The sequence below is a fragment of the Diuraphis noxia genome, unplaced genomic scaffold (assembly GCF_037042655.1).
Source record: "Diuraphis noxia isolate RWA-SAM2 unplaced genomic scaffold, SU_Dnox_SAM2 contig0002, whole genome shotgun sequence".
In the NCBI taxonomy this organism is placed as follows: Eukaryota; Metazoa; Arthropoda; class Insecta; order Hemiptera; family Aphididae; genus Diuraphis; species Diuraphis noxia.
The window spans coordinates 68,674,024-68,696,045 of NW_028301712.1; the positions used below are offsets into that span (position 1 = coordinate 68,674,024).

General features: G+C 29.7%; 3 protein-coding genes across 4 annotated transcripts; 2 read left to right on the forward strand and 1 right to left on the reverse strand.

The window, feature by feature from the left end:
* Positions 1 to 3,636: 3,636 nt before the first annotated feature.
* On the forward strand, positions 3,637 to 5,157 carry LOC107168000 (uncharacterized). The gene is made up of 2 exons (XM_015517249.2): positions 3,637 to 3,759; positions 4,525 to 5,157. Exons 1-2 carry the CDS (start codon positions 3,751 to 3,753, stop codon positions 4,915 to 4,917), a joined length of 402 nt encoding a protein of 133 aa, XP_015372735.1. The 5' UTR covers positions 3,637 to 3,750; the 3' UTR covers positions 4,918 to 5,157.
* Positions 5,146 to 15,805, reverse strand: LOC107167999 (uncharacterized). Of its 2 annotated transcripts, none has more exons than XM_015517247.2 (2): positions 15,626 to 15,805; positions 5,146 to 5,859 (listed from the first exon to the last, which is right to left on the reverse strand). In XM_015517247.2, the coding sequence occupies exons 1-2, from the start codon at positions 15,632 to 15,634 to the stop codon at positions 5,266 to 5,268; spliced, it is 603 nt and encodes a 200-aa protein (XP_015372733.1). In that variant the 5' UTR covers positions 15,635 to 15,805; the 3' UTR covers positions 5,146 to 5,265. The 2 variants fall into 2 exon arrangements, with proteins under 2 accessions (XP_015372733.1, XP_015372732.1); XM_015517246.2 differs by lacking the exon at positions 15,626 to 15,805 and adding an exon at positions 7,613 to 7,700.
* A 757-nt stretch (positions 15,806 to 16,562) lies between these two features.
* On the forward strand, positions 16,563 to 19,654 carry LOC107168002 (uncharacterized). The gene is made up of 3 exons (XM_015517250.2): positions 16,563 to 16,740; positions 17,065 to 17,531; positions 18,780 to 19,654. Exons 1-3 carry the CDS (start codon positions 16,729 to 16,731, stop codon positions 19,111 to 19,113), a joined length of 813 nt encoding a protein of 270 aa, XP_015372736.2. The 5' UTR covers positions 16,563 to 16,728; the 3' UTR covers positions 19,114 to 19,654.
* Positions 19,655 to 22,022: the final 2,368 nt, after the last annotated feature.

Below are 22,022 nucleotides of genomic sequence, written 5' to 3' on the forward strand. Positions count from 1 at the left end.
TACTACATAAAATAAGTCATACTATAACATTATTTTGGTTTTTCCCTAAATACTAGCTTATCTGATTAGTCTACAGTTTATTACATATATGTTTTATTTGGACGCAGGGTCCACCTTTATTTTTTTTCCAATTCGACCACTGTCCGTTCGTACGTAAATTGCGATCGCATTATTGTGTTTTACTGTTATCCATTGACTTTTAAGTAGTGTGTGAATTTAGAATTTAAAATGAATAATTTAAAAAATTCAGAAATTCGTATAATAGTGTCCGAGAGAAATAAGGAACTTGCCGCTGTTAATGGTTATAAACATAGATTTGTTGTTGTTCGCAAATTCGATCAACTTTTAAAGTGGTGCTGCTCTTCTGACAAAAATTGCACTACGTTTATTTTTTCAAATTCAGAAAAAAAAAAGTTTTTGACCCAAAAGGTATACATAGTCATCCGGCTGACACTCCTAATAAAATAGAAAAACAAGTACTCAGAGAAAACTTTAAACGACGAGTAGAGGAATCAGTTTTCAGTAAACCTATCAAAATCATTCGTACAGAATTACTCCAAACTCCAGAATCATCGGCAATTAGACACCAGAACTTTAAATCAGTTAGTAAAGCAAATAGCAATGTATGAACAACGAAGAAAAAATGTACTGTACTTCCAACATCATTAGATAACGCTTTACAACAACTGAGGATTTTTGAAACTGATAAATGTTTCACGTATAAAAATCAACAATTTATCTATGCTCCGGCAAATAAAAATTTTATTTGCCTTACAACTGTTCAAAATATTAACTTCTTGACTCAATTTTGTTTGGAATTATTTTGTGATGGAACATTTGACTATTCACCTAAGTACTTTTTACAGGCTGATACAGTTTACATGTTTAGGAAGAATTATTATATACATTATTTACATACACCTATTATACATATTACAACATAATAAATTATAAGCTATTAATAAGGTTGGTCTTGATCAAAAATGACATCATGCGACTTAAGTTGTCTGGGTGGAGGGCTTCCGATATAATATTTGATACCCCAGCTTCACCTTTGTCCGATTCAAAGGCATTCAGATATAATATGATAAATTGATAGGAGTGTACTACAACTGTCGCAAATAGCAAAATGCTTTTATTTGAGTTATAAAAATGTAAATCAATTTCAATTTAATATCAAATCTGTAAAACAGGAGAAGTATGTGTTTTCTATGAGGTGCACAGCATTTTTGCCTAGTTAAATAATATAAATTATGCCTCCAATGAATATAAATGTATATTTTGTTTACATTATATACTGATTAAAATAAACCCATACTGAAGAAATAAGCAAAGTGGTATTTTTTAAATTTTTTTACATAAAAGATTAAATTAATAAATAATTAATATAACTTCTATATAGATAATTTAAAAATATTTTACAAATCAAAAAGAACATTTTTTTCTACAAATAATGAGTGATATTATTATGTATACATTGATTTTTGTGGTTTCTACATTTTTCAGTGTCTATGGACTAGGTTTTTTTTACTTATATAGAAAATCTATATTTTTCGTATTTACAGTAGCATATCACTAGGTACTTTATAAGTTGCGCACAAGTCATATTTCTGAATATTTATTTTTATTTTTTTTGAATCCCTACAGTCAACTATAAAATACAATGTAAATTATTAATTAAATTAATAAAAATTAAAAGCTTTATTGATAACCTAAATACGTAATTGGTTTATAACCTGCCGTTAAAATTTTTATACTTCTACGTTTGCCTAAATTTATAAATAATACAATATGATATTCTTTTATAATCTTATAAAATAATATTATGTATATATTTTTTTTTATTAGCTTTTAGTATCAATTATTACAGCTCGAAAATTATATTATATACATCGTAGTTAAATTAACAATACGATATTAGATCATAAAATATTGAGTATACAGAATAGGAGAAAAAAAGCCAAAGAATATAATAATAGTAACAACGTTAATATACAGATAAGGATGTGTGGAATTAGTATGTATAATATTATATATTTATTAATGTTAGTAAAATGCATTTTATGAAGTAAGCGTTTAAACCGATTACTTTATTTTCCCGTACAGTGTACACTAGTTAATATTAATATTAATAAAAAGATTTTTATGTCTGATATAATATTATATCTTATGAAATTATATAAAGTGGATAAAATATTTTATGAAAAAGATTTTTAGATTTCTGATATTGATTTACTGGTAATTTTTACTATCGTATATTTAAACAAGTTTTATTTAGATCAAGGATGTATATTTTTTTATTTTGAATAAAATTTTATATTATGTTTGATCCAATTTTGAACACAAAATATATAGTTTAATGTGTATTTCAATTCTAATTTTTGAATAATATAAAGCTTTTTATCATTCATGTAGGTACCTATAAATTACTTATTGAACACGAAGGTTATATTTTGAGTCGTCTATAATAGAAAATTCTATTATACTAAAAATCCAAAAATAAAATACTAAATATTATAAAATATAGAAGCACACCTCTTTTGTTCATGTTTTATTAAGTACGTTTCAACAAAGTTGGAAAGGTTAAGTTAATATTTTAAAATTAAACTTTTTAATATAAATCTGGAGAAGTTGATGATTTTTATAAGTCATTAAAGGTTAATTTAAGTTAATATGCATTAATAAGAAAAAGTCAAAAGTTAAATTAATTGTTGGTTAACTTGGTTAAGTAATTACTATTAAGTACACATAGTTTTTAACAGCTAAATTAAACATTAATATTTAATACTAAATATTGTTCTCCATAAAAGTACATCATTAAATAATATTTTTTTGAATTTTGTAAGATATTTATATTTATCTTAAGATCGTTCATGGAAGTCTAATATTTAAATATTTTAAGTATATTGTATACTATACATTCAGATATCAATTAGGTACTCTATGTTTCTATAGAATTACATTTTAAATCAAATGTTTTCAATAATTCCCACCTCATAGTTTTACCCGCTAGCTCCAAATTATTGTAAATATGAAGTAATGCTGCTCTTAACAAAATCACGTGCGCAATTAAATTGAATAACAATAATTAATAAATAATAACATTGATAATTTCGTGTTGATAAACATCGTCTATACGTTTCTTCGGGTATTGCCTAAAACCCACGCCGTGATAATGACAATTAAAAATATAACCAAGTACCTACATGAGATATAGAAAATTACGCCCATTTCTAGATTGTAAATCCATTTTTTATATCTTTCTTACTATTTTTAGCAAGCTATATTGTGATATAATCAATAATATTATATTGGTTGCTCGTACATGTGCAGGAGTCCTCAAAATGAGAATATTTGTTTAATTTTTATAATCTTAATTTTATATCTGGTGCAAGTCAAAGGCTACAGACTAGCGACCGCCAAACGTTACAGAAGTTATAGTAAGTATGCGTACGTCTTACGTGCATAACAATATTGATTATGAAATGCAATTTACGTGTTAAAAAGGACAAAATAGTTTTATAGCACGACGTGACGAAGCGCAAACAAGTTTTCTGACCACTAGATGGCCAGTTTGAGTATTAAGCACAGGGGCGGCTGCTTTGACTGGCTCCGTTGATCTAGTTTTGCTGAACTATAAAACGCACGACTGTTATTTGAAATAGATCACAAATCAATCAGCTTCTACAGCAAGCACAATACAATATTATCACTCATCCACATTTTGCAGATCAACTAAAACAAACCACCATGAAATCTGTAAGTTTATTTTGTTTGTTTTTTTTCTCGCACTTAGGTTAAATCGTGTTAAAATTAATCCGTATATCTTGAGTATACTATTTTTTTTTTAAGTTTAGATATACTTCGCGATGAGTGATATCTGAAAAGTCATAGATGTTTAGTTTATTTTTTTGCATATTATTTAAACTCACTGTTGTTTAAATTGCAATCGCATTTCGTACATTTGTATGGATGTGATTTATTTTAAGCCTCATAAGAATATCTTCTGTGTTTAACTTAATTCTTATATTATATATAGTAGGTATAGGGTAGGTTTAGTTGAAATTATTGTTTGTTTGACTATCTAGTCAAAAAAAATTAAATCGTTTGTTAATACTAGATCAATGGTTATAGTCTTTGTCGATTGGATATTATATATCAGCTTACTAGCTATTGCTATTAATTCAGAACAAATTTATATAAATTATTACAAAATTCTATAGCATAGGTACTTCAGTGCTTGTGAGGGGCCGGACAGGTAATAGTAAAATATCTTTTCAATTCGGTGATGGCATTGACTATATAATAATATTATCTATCAAATTTACAACTACGATCATATTATAGGCCATACAATAATAATACAAATTTTAATGTGTACTTTCTATACAATATATTATTGCTTTTTACTGTACCAACTCTTACCACTTGGGATGTTGTTATTTATTGTTTTGAAATAATGAATAAACTATAGTTATTATACCCGTTGACGGTGACATTATTTATGTTTTCTTTTCTTTTTAGTACGTAGCTGCCGTTTTATTGTTGGCTCTTGCCGTCTGCGCTTCCGCCGAAGAGGCCAAACAGCAACAAGCTTCTCCTGTCAAGACAACCGACAAGCGCAGCATCTACGGACTGGGTTACGGCTACTCCGCATATCACGCGCCACTCACCTACCCAGCTGCCCCATTGGCTTTGCCCACATCCTTCATCTCGCCATTGAAATACCACGCACCATTGTCTTACCCTCTGTCCTACCACGCTCCTCTCTCTTACCACGCTCCACTCCCCTATCACGCTCCCCTCTCCTACCATGCACCCCTCCCCTATCACGCTCCCATCTCTTACGCTTCCCCTCTGTCCTTCCACCATGCACCAATCTACAAGGCCCCTTACTTCGCCCCGTCTATCTACTGATAATATTGATGATATTGCACTCGTCAACCAACTCGCTGTTGAAATGATGTAAAAATATCATATAATCTGAATTATAATTATTGCTATGTCGCCATTGACAATCGTTGTATTTGTAAATCATTGTTAATAATCATATTATTTTATTTTATTTTATTTGTATATAAATATTTGTGCATCATCATAAAATATTATATTATGTGTTTATTAATAAAATAAAAAAGATTGAAATTCTCTTGAAAACCGTTTGTATTTATTATGATTTATATTTTGACAGAAATACGCATGACAGTATTATTAACCTAGGTATAGGTATCCTCTCGGGATCGATTAATGTTCTAAAAGCACGTACTACTTCTTGGTGGTGGACACCTGAGCGTTGCTGTTGGCGTTGTTGGCCGCTGAAGAGAAGTAACTGTACGAATAAGGCACCGGACTCTGGCCAGATTGCTGCGGCTGGTACGTAGCTGGATATTGTGACGGCTGATACGTGGCCGGATATTGTGATGGCTGGTACGTTGTTGGATATTGTAACGGCTGGTACACGGCTGGATATTGTGATGGCTGATATGTGGCCGGATATTGCGATGGCTGATAAGTGAACGGATATTGCGGTGGCTGGTATGCGATCGGATATTGCTGCGGTTGGTATTGTGGTACAAGCGATTCGGTGGGCCCGTTATAATATGGAGGCTGGTATACGGGTACCGATGGATTCGAGAAAATGGTGTTGCTATACGGTTGTACTACACAAGTTGGTAAATAACTAGGCTGATACGAAGGTGCATTATTGACAGAAACTGCAGCAGGTGTCGGCTGCGGCGTTTGTAACGCCTGTGCAATAGCTGCAGAACCGCCATTGTACGAAGATATTTGACGTTTATCCTGTTTTGCTGTCCCCTTTTCGTCGGCCACGGCCACGGAAACGATGATCGTCATGATAAACTATAAAAAAATAAAAGTGTTTTATTAGACAAAGATAAATCCATAATTACATTCTTTATTGTTCGAAAATTTGCCTATTATTACGAATTATTGTTTATAAAAATAATGATAAATAATTACTCCGTCCAAAGTTATTGAACACAATTTTTACTAAATTATGTTAAATATTTATTCTAATACATTAACTTACATTTTATGTAGAGCCATTAATCACTATTAATGCCTCTATGCATTTTAAAAATTTAATTTATAGAATTAATTATAATATTTAATCTTTAAACAAAGTAGGACGTAGGCTATTATTTATTCCAATATTATAAAATAAAAAACAATTCAACAATACAAAAACATAACTAAAAACTAAAATTAAAAAATATTCCTATAATGTACAATTGTACAACAATAAATTAGGTACTAATATAAATACCTGTAATTAGGGTTATATGATTCATTAGAATTATTTATAAAAAAATTATAGTTGGTTACAGCTTAACTTTTACAAGGTCAAATGGTACTCAGATCTGGGGCCAAGCCAAACCCTCTAACATAAGACCGATAAAAATATTTAAATCTATATGTCTAAGAAAAGTCACTGGAGCCCACTAGTATAAGACAATTTTCTACATAATGACCTTCAAATACTAACCATTACCAAAGTAGCTATAAGGAATTACAAAAATTGGTATTCCAAACTTGACTCAAACCCGAACACACTAACATCTAATTTCCCGTATGTCATCTTACACCATCCCACCAAGAAGTCTCAAACGAAAATGGCCAAGGGACGCTATTGTTTAAATAATAATAAATTATTTAAACATATTAAATAAATAAATAAATTGTAAGAAAAACGTTTTCTCATCAAAACCCATCAAAGTAGTAGGCACTGTTGCTGAACGATTTGCCCCTTCAAGTCATTCAAGCCAATGTTATTAAATTCATTAATTTAAATTACTTATTATGCTCATTTGTACACATCGATTGTAAATTTAGAAATTTCTCAGTAATAATAAAAATTAAAAAACTTTTTATAAATATAGGTGCTTATTTAGATTGGTATTATATTTTATGTTGATACCTAAAACATTTATAGTACAATTGGCATATTCGTCTAAAACCCAAGAATATACCAAAAGCATAACAAATTAGTGGTATAGAAACTGTTGATAAGTGACTACTTTTGGAATGTAGAAAATGATAATTTTTTGAAATTTAAGTCTTAAGTTAAGTAAAAGTTAAAGTAATATGACCTATTCAATATTTAGTTTTATTTTAATTTATATATAATACTGCTACATGAGTGTACTACTATACTATTCTAGTATAGTGTACTACTATACTAGAATAGTACTATCCCTATTACCTACGTAGTGGAAACCTTTTCTTACGAACAGTTTGTAATTTAGAAACTATGAAAATAAATTGAGATTAATGCATTAACTATATAATTTAACAAAATAGGTATTCGTACAATTAAAACAAAAAGTTAATCTGTATAATCGCGTTTGATATGAATTTAATAAGTTTCAATAAAATTTAAGAAAAATAGGGTTTATATAAATCTATTGTTTTATTAACTATGGACAATTAATTACACTTATTTCCTACATTCAATTATATATTTGATGATCATATAGGTACCTATATTACGTGTCTATATTGTTATTATAAATTTATTTTTTTTTAAAGGCTTACATACGTATAATGTACATACGATAAAACCGTAAGAGTTGTAGTTAAATCCTGTACTTACCAAAGATTTCATCATGTTGTTGGTGTAAGTATAGGTAAAAAAAATTTAAGTTATCGCTGTACTAACTAATCGAAAGTCAAAGTGCTTATACTTCACATTTAGACAGATCTGTTGTCTTTTATACTCTGATGGAAATCTTGATACAATTATCAACATGTTAATCTTCTGTTTATTGTTGTCATCATATCGTCATACAATAGTTTTAGAAGGTTGCTTAAGCACTAAGAAACCACATTTTTCTATGTACTTAAGACTATTATTACTACACAACAATTAACCACATTTTCTTTTTATTTTTATCCGATCTTCTTCCTATTATGATCATTTCGAAACCAAATTGTTAACATTTTTAACAACAATCAATCTTTGCGTTCATGTTCCATAAAGGTATAGATAACATAATACCCTTCAATACACAACTCAGCCGTAAATAAGGTCTCTTTGATTACATAATAATTAATTACTCTTGTATGGTGATTTTAATAAATATATATGTTAAGAACTATTATCTTGCAAATCGTATGTTCCACATTTTGGAAAGGTGGTAAGAGGATTTTCGCTGACGTGCTTTAATTTCATGTAGGAATAATGGTAATCGAGATAGAAATATACATAATACATATAATATAATATTTAGTTTATTTTAAATATGTGATAAGTATAATATAAAATTATATTACGTTAAATGAATCTTACATATTATATTATATTTATACATAATATTTTGTTTTCCATAATTTAATATTATAGGTTAAGATGGGTAGATAAAAAACGAAAAATAGAGTGAGACAGACAGCAAAACACGAACAACTGTTGGGGAAATTTGGAGAATTAGACATGTGACGTGGTGGTCTTAAGAGTACGTAACAGTGGTATTTGTTGTCTCCACCTTACCAGTGCGTAATATAGCAAATGTACGCTCAGCAGAACACTTGTACTCCTTTAGTTTAAAAATTACAGTGAATTGACCTATTATGAAACTTTATGGTAAGAACATTATTTGTGTTTGTACGTTGGTTTTTTACAATAATTCAATTTTTAAGTGAGTTATGAGCATTTTTAATGTACTGTATATGCTCATAAGTCATAACTCACTTAAAAATTGAATTATCGTAAAAAACCAACGTACAAACACAGATAATGTACTTACCATACACTTTCATAATAGGTCGATTCAATGTAATTTTTAAACTAAAGGAGCTACAAGTGTTCCGCTGAGCGTAAATTTACTATATTACGCACTGGTAAGACGGAGACAATAAATACCACTGTTACGTACTCTTAATGATCGACAGCTCCTAAGAAAGGAAGTTAGTATAGGAAGATGATGATGCATTGATGCACATCATTAAAATAATATATTAAATTAAACGATAGTGTACCCTAAATTAATAAATTATATTTTCTTTCTTATTGTGAGATTATATCTGATTGGTAGACTTTACTTACCAAGCACATCAAATATTGTATTTGTATGAATAGTTTTCAAATGATTCAAAGTAAATTGTTTAATTTTCGTTTTTTTTCTTCATATCATCATTATAATATTTTGTTATTGAAGTTTCTATATATATATTCTAGTTTCTATATAATATATAAATATATAAATGAAATGTTTTTTTTACCTTCAGTAGGTAACTTATCACTGTGCGTCTGTACAATATAAAATATGAATGTATTAAAAGATAAATCAACTTGCTTTCAATTTAATGGTCTTAAAAAAAAAAAAATGTTTTGTATTGTTTTTTCCGATTTTTTAATATGATCTCCTTAAGCTTTAACATAGTCCTTTTATATTTCATCATACTTTTTTTAAATGATGAAACTAATTCAATTCTTAATTCATCACTGATCAGTCAAATAATAGAGTATAATATTTTGTTATTATTTATTTTTTTAAGACCAAATGTATCAGTGAAAACTTACAAATTTTAACTTATTCGAGTTTTTGAGTAATGAGTATGTATTATATAAAAATTAAAAAGCCAAACAGTTAGATAACAGCCTGGCTGGAACTGTAAATCTGATAGAATATAATAATATAATGTGTAATTCGTTGCGATTATACCGGAAATCGTAAAACAATGTAATATACATTTAAACATATGGGCAATTTTTTGTATAAGTTTGAAGTAGGTATGAGTAATTTATTGACATGCATTAGGTAGTTGACTTCTAGTATCTAGTAAATCCGGTTTTTATGCGTGCATTCTTTAAGTGACATTTATTGAAATGGAATATAATATTTTGCTGTAACAGAATTTCACTGTTCGATTCATTGACACAGTGTTATGTTTTTATTTCCATGTTAAATTTTCTATGAAATAATTAACCATAAATATATATATATATATATATATATTTATTTTTTATTTTTTTTAAATCAGCATTTTTCAGCCCATTACGTGCTATTACAAGTAAGTATTTGATTTTGTACAATTTTGATAGCAAATATTAAATTATCTAGACGGTTTGATTACACCTTTTCCACATATATATTTTTGCAAATGTAAAGACTCATGCAATTTTAAAAATTGGAATATTTTATAATAATTAGTGACTTAAAATTAAACTGACTTGTATTCGAAAAAAATATAATTAAACGTACATTAAATATTTCATATTTTAATACTAAAAACATTGATCAAATATTAAAAAGAAGAGGTGAATATTGTACGTATGTACGTTATATTATTTTACAAAGTATATTATAAAAAAAAAATAGTTTAACATTTATTTAGTTTCTTTCATTCCATGTAGCCCAATAAAAAACATGCACATACACACATACACACACACATACACAACTTAAATAGATAGGAATTCAGTAGAAAATATCCTTCGACTTCCAATGTTGATGGAAACTAAAGTGGATACAGTTATAAAATTATAACTCGTTTTTAGCTTTTAATGTTCATTACCAATTCGCAATAATGTGATTACCATTATCTTGCGCTGTAGTATGCCTAAAGCTGTACACAAAACAACCCTGTTATACAGACACGATAACAAGGATTTTAATGTTTTATAATGACTAAGTCCCAATATTTGCTACTATTTTTTCAATGTAGTAACAGTATACAGAAAATAACTAATAATAATTAACATGAATATAATTCACAAAAATTTGTCCTACACAATTTTACGTCAAACTTGATTTTCGATATATGTAATATCCATATAGTAAAAATGTAATGTTCATCGGTTCCATGATATCAAAAGTATAAATCAGGTTACCTAAATGGATTTTAACACAAACCTTGTCAAGGGGACTCATGTAAACTCTACCAGGAAAAAAAAATCAGGTAAAATTGAATTCATGTAAACTTTGCCAGTGAAGAAAATCAAGTAGTAGGTAGTAATAGTAGTATAAAATCAATATGATATATTATCAAAAAAATAAATTGCAATATAATATAATATCATAACATATCGTCCACATTAAATATTTAAATCATACTAAATTACTAAAAAAATCATAATAAATAATCGTTACCTATACCTAATAATATAAAATTATATTTTTCATAATAATAAAATATAATAAATAATAAATAAATAATCGTTATAAATATTGTCATGTATAAAATACATAAAATGATGTGATACAATTTGCAAATATTCTAAGTCTTGTATTTCTCTGTTAGTTTGCTATGAATAGATATATCCTGTAACACTGGCATTTTTTTATTCGAATTTTTTAGCTTATTTACTTGAGATATGCCATTTAGTTTTATATAAATTTGGGTTTGAAATTTGATAAGAACCTTACTGTGATGTGAGCTCTGACCAGGTAAAAAAAAAAAAAAAAACTGGTGGAGTTTACATATACTTATTACAGGTAAGAAAAAGAAACTGGCGGAGTTTACCATAGGCCTATTATTGTCTTTTTATCTTGACCAGTATTCTGGTAAGGTTTACAATCGCCCGTTCGAAGGGACCCATCATTTAGTTGACTAATTACTAAAAATCGATAAATATAGGCTAAAATAATATATTTAATACAAATTATGAAAGGCTGACTATAAATCAAAGCAGACTTTAATGTTAAGTGTTAACGTTCAATATGAATATTATATATGTAGCTATGATTATAAACTAAAAAAAAAAGTGTACGAAGTACGTCACTTTGTCATCTTTAACGAATAATAATAGAAAGTGAATGGTATCACAAGGAAATCACATGATTTAGGAAATAATCGTCTCTGATACTTACAATGTATTCAGATTACGTATGTTAGCTTCTACTGATTTTGGCAAAACCTGTTTTACTTACAGCTCGTATTTCTGTTAAATAAAAAATAAAAAATTGTCATCAGTGTTTGTTGACATTATAAATGGTCTTTTATTTTTGTTCACTGTTTCTTGTATCAGTTGTATTACACACGTATATGATGTTTCAAACCAGTTCTCCATAACCGTGAAAGAGACGAGTAAATAAAAGTTCAGAATGTATGGAATTAATAATTATTCATTAAAAAATGCAAGCACCATTCATAAAATTACTGAATGACTTAACGGTATTATTAATACGATATTGATATATTTCATTGAGAAATTTCAAGAGGTGAAAATATTTCAAGGATTACCTATTGATGCACGATGTATAACTACTGAATTTTTTAATTAACGAGGTGACAAATTTAATGTCAGCGATAGGAAGCTGATGGTTTGGTGTAATATAAAATATATATGTTGGACAACTTATAATCAGATAGATGATCATTTTTAATTATCAAAGTATGATACATTTTGGCATATAAAAAAAAATCAAGGTATTCAATACATTTTAACTTCAATATATATTATTAAATATTATGTAAAATTATATTTTTCGCTTTTTTTGAAAAAAAAAAAAAAATGAATAATGTATGATGGAAATAAGGCAAATAGTTTTTGGAGGTAAAATAGTAGCAAAAAAGTTGTGATAAACTAAACTCAATAACAATATACATATATTTTATTTGGTACTTAAAAATATTTTTTTTATATATTATTATGATTTTAAAATTATTTTATTTTATTTGTAATAAATTTAAAAATTATAAGTTATTAATTACAGCAAACATATAATCATTAGGTATGTCACAGAATTTATTGGGTTTTAGAATTCTTGCTATTGCATATTTTACAATAGTAAATTGTTAAATTAATTTTTAAGTAAAACAAATTTAAATACGGCGTTTTATTAATTTTTAATTCGAAGTATTTCAATAAAATTTACTATATAATATTATTATTATAAAGTACAATACATAAGTACATCAACTCTAATAATACCTATTATAAAAACTAAAAATAAATTACATAATATTTTTATTTAAATATTCTTTGATCAATATTTAATACCTAAACATTTTTGACAATATATTATATTCTCATAAGACTGCTAGATACCTATGTAAGATATTTGTTTCGGAAATATAGATAAAACTCCAAAAACTTTAGATAAATTTCTTTTGAATTGAAATAGTTTAGTCAATATTAATTATTGTTTAAAATTTTAAATAAGGAAACCTATTTACAGTAATTATAAAATATAGTTTATACAAGTTTCAAACAATAGAAAGTGGAAATATAACCTGTATAAATATTTTTTCTCATAAACTGAACTTGATTTTATATGAATATTAAAAATAAAAATTAATGCAAAATATATTTTTAGCTTATGTCGTGACGTCAAAATATGAATTGGAAGTAAAGTTACTTTTTAAATTACATAATTATGTGGTTGGTACATATTTAAAATCATAAAAATTCCCATTAATTGTATTTACAATTTTGAAAGTACCTACTACGGAAATAACTATTTCTGTATTCAATGCTATTATTCAATATGGTATACTGACGATTAGTGACATCTGCTATACCATTTACATACTCATTCCAATTATCATAGGCGTAACTTGGGCTCTTTTCACGTGGGGGCAAAAACAATTTTTGCAAACCTCTACACATTTTCATTTCAAAAGTTAAAAAAAAGTTGTAAAAACGTCTATCATAGTTCTATATATTCTATACGAATAACCGAACCGAACCTATGACATATTCTATACGACCGTTATCAGTTATCGCTTTAAAATTCTTACATGTGCCATAGAGTAATATTACTCTATGACATGTGCAAATGTGCAATGATAATGTGAATAACTGATAAGATAGTGAACATCATAGTGTAACCACATATTAAGTATATACCACTAAACTATTATAGACTATATTATTATATAGTATATGTGATTGTAGCCAAAGAACCTTTACATACCAGCTGCTATTATATACGTCATTTTAGGTATTATTATTTATTATAGGCCTCAGAACAGCCTGAAATTAACTAATATTATAGTTCAGTTTGTGGGGGCAATTGCCCCCATTCGCCCCCGCCAAGTTACGCCTATGCCAATTATTAATAATCAAATATTCTTAATAGCTTATTATTTTTTGCTATTTTATAATTTTGATCGTTCTTTTTTTTAGTATGTCGTTATTGTATCTGATCCCTACATTTCTGATGATTTATAACGTTGTTTACAAAAGATTGGCTAAAGTTTTTGCGCTTTAACAGATTATTTTTAGGCTGAACCAAGGTTTACTGCGGGTTTTAACTATAAGCTCCTTAACGGGTTATTGAATGGTTAAATAAAAGCATCTGTCCTTGTATCACTGATGTGTTTTTAGGTACCATAAGTTTTAGTGTTCATATCGGTCCACGCCATTCACTGCCTCTTTTTAAGTTTCACATATAAAATTATACAGTCAACGAGCTCAAAGTTGAGCCTTTAAGACTCCGGCTTATGCCGAACCAATGCGAACCATTCTTTTAATTTATAAATGCATTTTAAGTAAATTTAGTCATGTACATCTTAAACCTACTCATGATATGTAATATTTATATTCTAAATTGTACTTTATGAACTAAAGACATAGTCAGGATATAACTCAGTACCAAATAGTAAACGTAGGTACTTATTTCGCGAGTATCCCTAATACTTGTAAGTTAAATTTTGGAAAAAAAACTGGCCTTTCCTTTTTTCCTGTTTCTGTGAGAACTGGTGTGGGGATTGCTTTCAAATGTCTTTCATAATATTCCATATAGTTTATTTTGTAGAACTAAAATCAAGGCCTGTCTGCATTATTTTATATAGGTACACAAAATTAAATAAATTAAATATACGGTTCTTTGAATAATAAAGTATTTAAAAACCAAAGTACAGTTATTCCATACAAAAATATTAAATAAATATTTAATATATTTTCAAAAATATTCAACAAGGTGAAGCAAATTTTCAGTTAAACTGATTGATACAAATATACAATGATATAATATGTAAATTGAAATTTCATACATTTTTAAGTATTTTTTTAAATGTTTCTATCATTAATATTATATTTGTATTTTATATAATTATCATGTTTATTAAGCGTTTAACGTTTATTTAATTGTTATATGATACTAATTTAGAATATATTATTACAACATATTATATATAGGTAGGTATATATAATATTCATCAATGACACTCATTAGTTCAACGGGTGTGTAATTAGTTTAAACCTCACAATCATCCATATTTGTAATATTTTGTATCCTTTATCATTATTTTACTAATTATATTTCTTTATACACAAATCGTATACAATTAATAACTGCTTCATCAGTGAGGTTTCACTCTAGTATTTTATAGATGTTTAGTTATAGTTATTTTGAGATCGATTAATATTTTATATGCCCCAGACCCTACTCCCCAGTATAACAAAACGTGTAGGTATTTACCATATATCTAGTAGTTAGTATCTACCTACCTAATCACTAATCAGTGTTTTATAAAAAAAACATGATATTCGCTCCACTTAGAATCTAAAATATCAAGATTATTTTCTTCGTATTATTCATTAATCATGTAGGTAAACAAATTGTACGAGGTCTAAAATTTAACATAGATATTGTATAAAATATAAAATAAGTTATTGGCTATTATATTAGTGTAGTAAATATTAAACTAAGGTACTTACTATAAGCATCTTGTATATTTCAGGTACTAATGCGTGATTCCGAATTTCCGGATAAATAGAATTTATATAAATTATATAAAAAATGTATTAAACATAACAACCTACGTATTTTTTTTTTTTACGTGAAGCATATCATAGTAACGACCATAGTTCCCTTTATAAATCTGCAAATTACAAAATGTTATTGAGTTATACTCTTCTTCTCAAGCAGCTCAATCCTATAAACATAACGTAGATACATTTCGTTTTCAAATATCACTATAATAAAAATACAGTATTAGTCTATATACTATATAGAACCGCAATAATAATCGAAAGCATCTGTGCATAGTGGTACCCGGAACAATTCATAAATTTGATGTAAATGTCATCAACTCAATATTTCAAACTAATAAACATTACAGAAATATAATATTGCAAGCGAATAACGTTTTTAGTGGATACCTAATTTATAATGATGAGACGTCGTCGTGAGAAAATCGTCGAATTATTCGGTAATATATAATATTATTTTATGGATATTGCTGTTATAAAGAGAAGAGTCGGGTGTGTGGTATACGGAACAGCGTATTATATACTATTATAGCTATACAGCGTCACGTCGGTCACCTTTTCTTGAAAAAGTGGTGATTTCACACACCACACGTCGTCCGTTGTGTTATTCCTTATAGGCCGCGATCGGTGTCTACCGGTTTATCCGGGCAGTTATGTCACACACGGACTCTTTATGCCGTGAAGTCTCCGACGTCATCCGCGTGCCGATACCGTTGACAAGGGATCGCGGGGACGAACGTCTTCCCGTCGACCGGTTTGTTTGGCGAGCACGCGTGCTCAAGATGATGGACCTGGACGGTCTCCCCGGTTGCCCGGGTGAAAGTCTTTTTTTTTTATAGAAAAATACGTCCAACCAAAGTGGTATATATAATCCGATTGCTCCGTGAAAATCGTCAGTCAACAACAGCACACGCCACAGTGCGAACACCTCCAAGGGGCATATCGTCCATTCTCATCGTGTTTGGTTTTAAATAATATTATACCTACATAATAAAATATAATATTGTCGTACCTTAATAATCGAGACGAACCGAAACCAATCGGCCAAGATGAAAATATACGTGAGTACTTTGTATTATTATTTTTTTGTGTTTAATAATACCGTTAACCCGCAATCGTATCGTTCAGTAATTATTTCCAATTAGCATTTAGCAACGAATCCTTAGTTAAATAGTATTATCAAACTGTACCGGAAATCTCTACGATTCACTAACAAGTCGTTATTTGTCTTAAAAATTAACATTTTATACAATAAATCCTCAATGACTACAATAGGAAAATATAACCTAACCTGACCGAAACCGTCAGTCCGTTGAAATAAAATTTACGATACTCGCACCAATCGTATTTAAAACTCGCATGACGCTTATTTGATTTGATGACAGATTTTGATGGGTCTGGCGTGTTTGGCGGCCATGGCCACGTGCTCGGAAGACACGACGACCGAACATGTGCAAAAGGTGCAGCAAGACCAACAGACGGCAGAGGACCACCAGTCCATCAAACGCGACGCCGTCGAAGATTACAGCGCGGATGAGTCATACGCTCCGTCAGCCGTCGCCGGCGGTGAAGCATACGCACACGACACCCCCGCCGAGGCATACGCACCATCCGCCGCCGAAGCATACGCACCGTCTGCCGCCGAAGGTTACGCTCCGTCCGCCTACGCCGCTGCTCCAGTCGCTTACGCGTCTCCTGCAGCCGTCCACGCCACTGCTCCAGTCGCTTACGCGTCTCCTGCAGCCGTCCACGCTGTCCCCACAGCTTATGCCGCTGCCGCTGCCCCAGTCGGTATCGCCACAGCGCCTGCCGCCTACGGATACGGACCGTCCGCATATCCTTCAGTTTCCGGGTAAGTTAATCATGCTTATCCCCAAGAAACTTGTTTGCTTGTTGTGGCATGTCTCTTACCCTGCCTATCAAGTGAACTAATTCGATTGGGATAAGACTGCAGGGTTAGGTTAGGATCTCCAGGGTCCCCGCAGGTCACGTATTTAGCGATTAAATCTTTTACAGTCAACGTGCACATATTTTTACGGTCATCTTTTCGAATCGAGTAAACTAACAGTTGTAAATTCGAATGAAAAAATGTTTGAACGTATTATTATGAAGTTTAACATCAAAAAAACGGTTATTAGATAATTCAGCCGATAAAAACTATTAAAAAGTAAACATAGGTATAGGTACACTGATACCAAAAAATTCCCACCAAGCGGACTCAGTGATTAGCCGGCATCCCGAACTTATCCTCTAAACAATTGTGGCGTGTGCTCGCGTGGTTAGTCATGTGACTGTAAATAATCGAAATAGATTTTTTTTTTTGTAAACGTAATAACTAAAAAAAATTCAAAGAAACTGTAAACATCAAATGGCGGAATGAGAGAAAACCAGAGCCTTACGTAAATATCTTATAAACGTGTTATTTTATATCACGAGGTCCATCCACATAGAAAGCCGATCTGCGTGTTAGTATACTGTGTAGGTATTACAATAATTTATAATATTATATTAGGAGCGGTGACTGCAGTTCTGTATATGGATATGAGTTGTATTATATCCACTCGAAAGTCGAAAATTCGTGATATTTTTTGAAATTGTTCCAACGTTAATTTCTCTCGTTTGACATCTCTATAAATTTAAATCTCGCTGGGTTTAACGTCCATCTGCTCGTCATATTGCTGTACAATATTATAATATTATATTGTGTGTGCACTACGACCACGTAATACATCTTTGGCCGAGCACGTTTTCACGGTAATAATCGTTATTCGGTAATCGATTCGACCGAACGGAAATGACGTATTGTTGACAGTGGGGCGCGACCAATTATTTAGTTGTTTATTCAACGATCGCCGCCGTGAGTACAAACCCGTGAAAACGTCCATCGAGATAAACAATGAGGAAAATCGTAAAAAATAACGTATAAAAATAATGATAATGTATATTTTTTTTTTTTTTATCAAACAACGCTCAAAATTGACAATGAATTTTGAAGTAGAAGTGGAAAAAAATCTACCCACACTCCTCATAATCTACCATTATAATAAACTTACGATATAGTGTGACACGCATTTTTTACAACTCAAACCGATTTTTCCAGATACGGATCGGCTTATGCCCCATCATACGGACCAGAACACGTGATCTCGCAACATGTCGAGATCAACCGAGCCATACCTGTGCCAGTGTACAGGACGATCGCCGTGGGAGTACCGCAACCTGTTGCCGTCCGTGTACCGTATCCGGTGCCGGTCATCAAGACGGTCGCGTACCCAGTCGAGAAACCCGTGCCATACCCGGTTGATAAGCCGTACGCCGTGCACATCGAAAAGAAAGTCCCGGTGCCCGTCGACAGACCATATCCCGTGCCCGTCTACAAGATCAAGCACATCTACCACGAGCCAAAGTGGGCTAAATGGCTCAGGGATTGGTAACGACCGCGGTATACTCACACCACGCCATATAATATTATATAAGTCGTAACGCGCATTACGCGGTTGAGTTGTGTTTAGGTTTTGTACTTACCTAATCCGACCTATAACTCAACTTACTTGACTATTATTACCTGTATACCTAATCTGTCTGCCTTTTCTGCCTGTACCCCTTAACTGTATACCGTCGACACGCACCGTAATCTGGACGGTCAACGATGCAACGGTACGGTTTATTTTCAATCTTTGTTTCTTTTTCGTTTTAAATAACACGACGTGACTTAAAAATACGTTTTTTTTAAAGTATACACGCGTTTATATAAAAATGTTAATAAATTATGTAAGCACAGCAGTGTTATGGTACTGATGATAATTGGACTGATCGTTCACGTTAACCCAGTGTGCATTTACATGATTTTTTTTAATTTTAATTTTACTTTATTTTTATTTTGTATACTATAATTTTGTTAACTAGTATGTATTTTATCCTCAACAGTAATCAATTACAACATCAATGAATAAAACACGATTATATCTATAAAAATGTGTTGTATAATTTTATTATTTCTCGTTGGCGTCAGATACAGAAAGAACTTTAAAACAATAATATGTTTTTCATTCATTCTGATATCGACAAACATCTAATTATGTGAAAATTATTAAATCGTTTTAACTCAAAATCCTGATTTTCCACTTTGCAACTACCACACAATATTTTATTTTATTTAGTTTAATGTCCATTGTAATTGCAATAACATTATTCAAGGATATACAAATAACATGAATTATAATTAAGGTGACCAGATTTAAAAATAAAAAAAAAAGTACATTTTAAAACTTAGGTTCTCCTCTTTCATGACCAATGTGTCATGTGTGTACTTTTCTACCCATTTTTCCCGTACCATAGCTATTAGCGGCCATAGGTCATCTTCATTTATATAATATTTGTTTTTTTATCTGATTACTCTATTATATTTTTCCTATAATCAACAATTAAAACTTATTATTTGAAATTATGTCAACTAATTTGGTGTGTGTCTAAGATGAAAATGCTTTAAATTTAAGATTTTTTAAGTAAACTTAAACTAAAGTATAAATTATTTTTTAAAGTTAAAAATACAAAGTGTAAAGTTTTCTAAAATTATCTCCAGTTATGTTAAGTAGTTATTTGGTTATGTCCATTGTTGTAAATATCTAAACGGATGGTAATAATCAAAATATAAAAAACAGTAAAAACAGTAAAAACAGTAAAAACAGTAAAAACAGTGAAAACAGTAAAAACAGTAAAAATACATAAACACGCATTAGCTTATATTTTTTTGAAAAAAAGAGTACAATTTCATGTACTTAACACTATTGTTAAGGACACTAGGACACACATACACACATCAAAAAAGAGTACGTCTGGTCACCATACTTATAATAAGAATGAATGTGGTTACATCTTTGCCGTTAGATTTTTAATAATGAGGCCTGGAATACTCATTATCGATATTCAATAGAATGGGTCAAATACTTTATACATTATATTAAACTACCCTTATCTATTTATATAAATTACTCCATTGCTTATAAACTATTACTTAATATAACGGTAATTATATTACAATATCCACTCTGTGTTGAGATGTTTTCTTCTTGGGTTGCCACCACATTATCTATTGTGGTTTTTACAGTAACGATCATAGATAATCATAGACATTACTGCAATTGGTATAATATTTATTTGTTGAGATTTACTTTATCGAGATTTTAATGATAATAATGATAAATTATATCGTACAGGAACGAATAAAATGACTTTTTAAGCAACCTCATCCCTTTTTATGCTTAAATTGTATGTTTATAATATATTTATTTACACACTATAAACTAACGGATACCGCATTATTCGAATAATTTAACAAAGTTTAACTTAGACTTTACAAATGTATCTATAGATGTACACATTATAGTATTACGCACACTAAGATATTTAATGTTATTTAAGTACAAATAATTCTAAATATCCTTAATGTCAAGAATAACAGTCATAGAAAGATTAAATGTATCTATCACTGCAAGGCAGCTGTGAATAAATGTTGGTATTGACACGATGCGTCTTACTGCTTTCGGCATGTAATACTTGGAAAACTAGGTATGCATTTTATCGGACAGTAAGTTATGAGGCTCACAAACATATTTTATGGATATAACTTGTAATTATTCATGTTATATCGTTCCGCTAGAATTTCATTGCACTGTAGATCGTTATGATATTATTAGTACGATGATAATACAAAAACTGCTCAATCGAGAATTTAATGTCATGAGGACGTGGAAAATAGGCAGTTAGTTGACAACTAAAAATATTGTGACTACTTTTTGAAGAGTGACCTACTAGTATATTCTACCAATGCGTGGACGGTGTACAGTGGTAGCCGAATTTGTAATCCACTTAAGATGATGACTACCATCAATTTTCACGTAAGTAAACATCACCTATGAAAATGTCCAAAAGTAGACGTAGAGTATATTTTTCTACGTCTTCGAGTCCACCACGACATCCGAAGGCGTGATTATGGTATATTTTGCCATATCTGAACTGAAAGTTTAATTTTCCATGAATGTTTTTTTTTTCAAACAGAGGGTGCTAAAATGAAAATACCATAATGAAGTGGAAATCTCTACTGTAGTACTGGCAGTACTGCAACACTGTGTAGCAGTCGAAAAGGTTAATATACATCATACATTCATACATGAACTTATATTGATACTTTATATCTATATATAGTATAATATTAGAATCAAATTTAAGTGAATAATATAGTAAATTAGTATCACCAGAAAAAAAGTAAAAAATGATTATATCAATAATAATATAATACAATAATTGAATCAATAATTCAATACATATAATATGTATTATATTA

Bases quoted from the DNA above. Each gene is read 5' to 3' on its own strand.
- LOC107168002 (XM_015517250.2), top strand. The intron at 17,532-18,779 runs GTAAGTTAATCA...CGATTTTTCCAG, and splicing joins GCATATCCTTCAGTTTCCGG to ATACGGATCGGCTTATGCCC.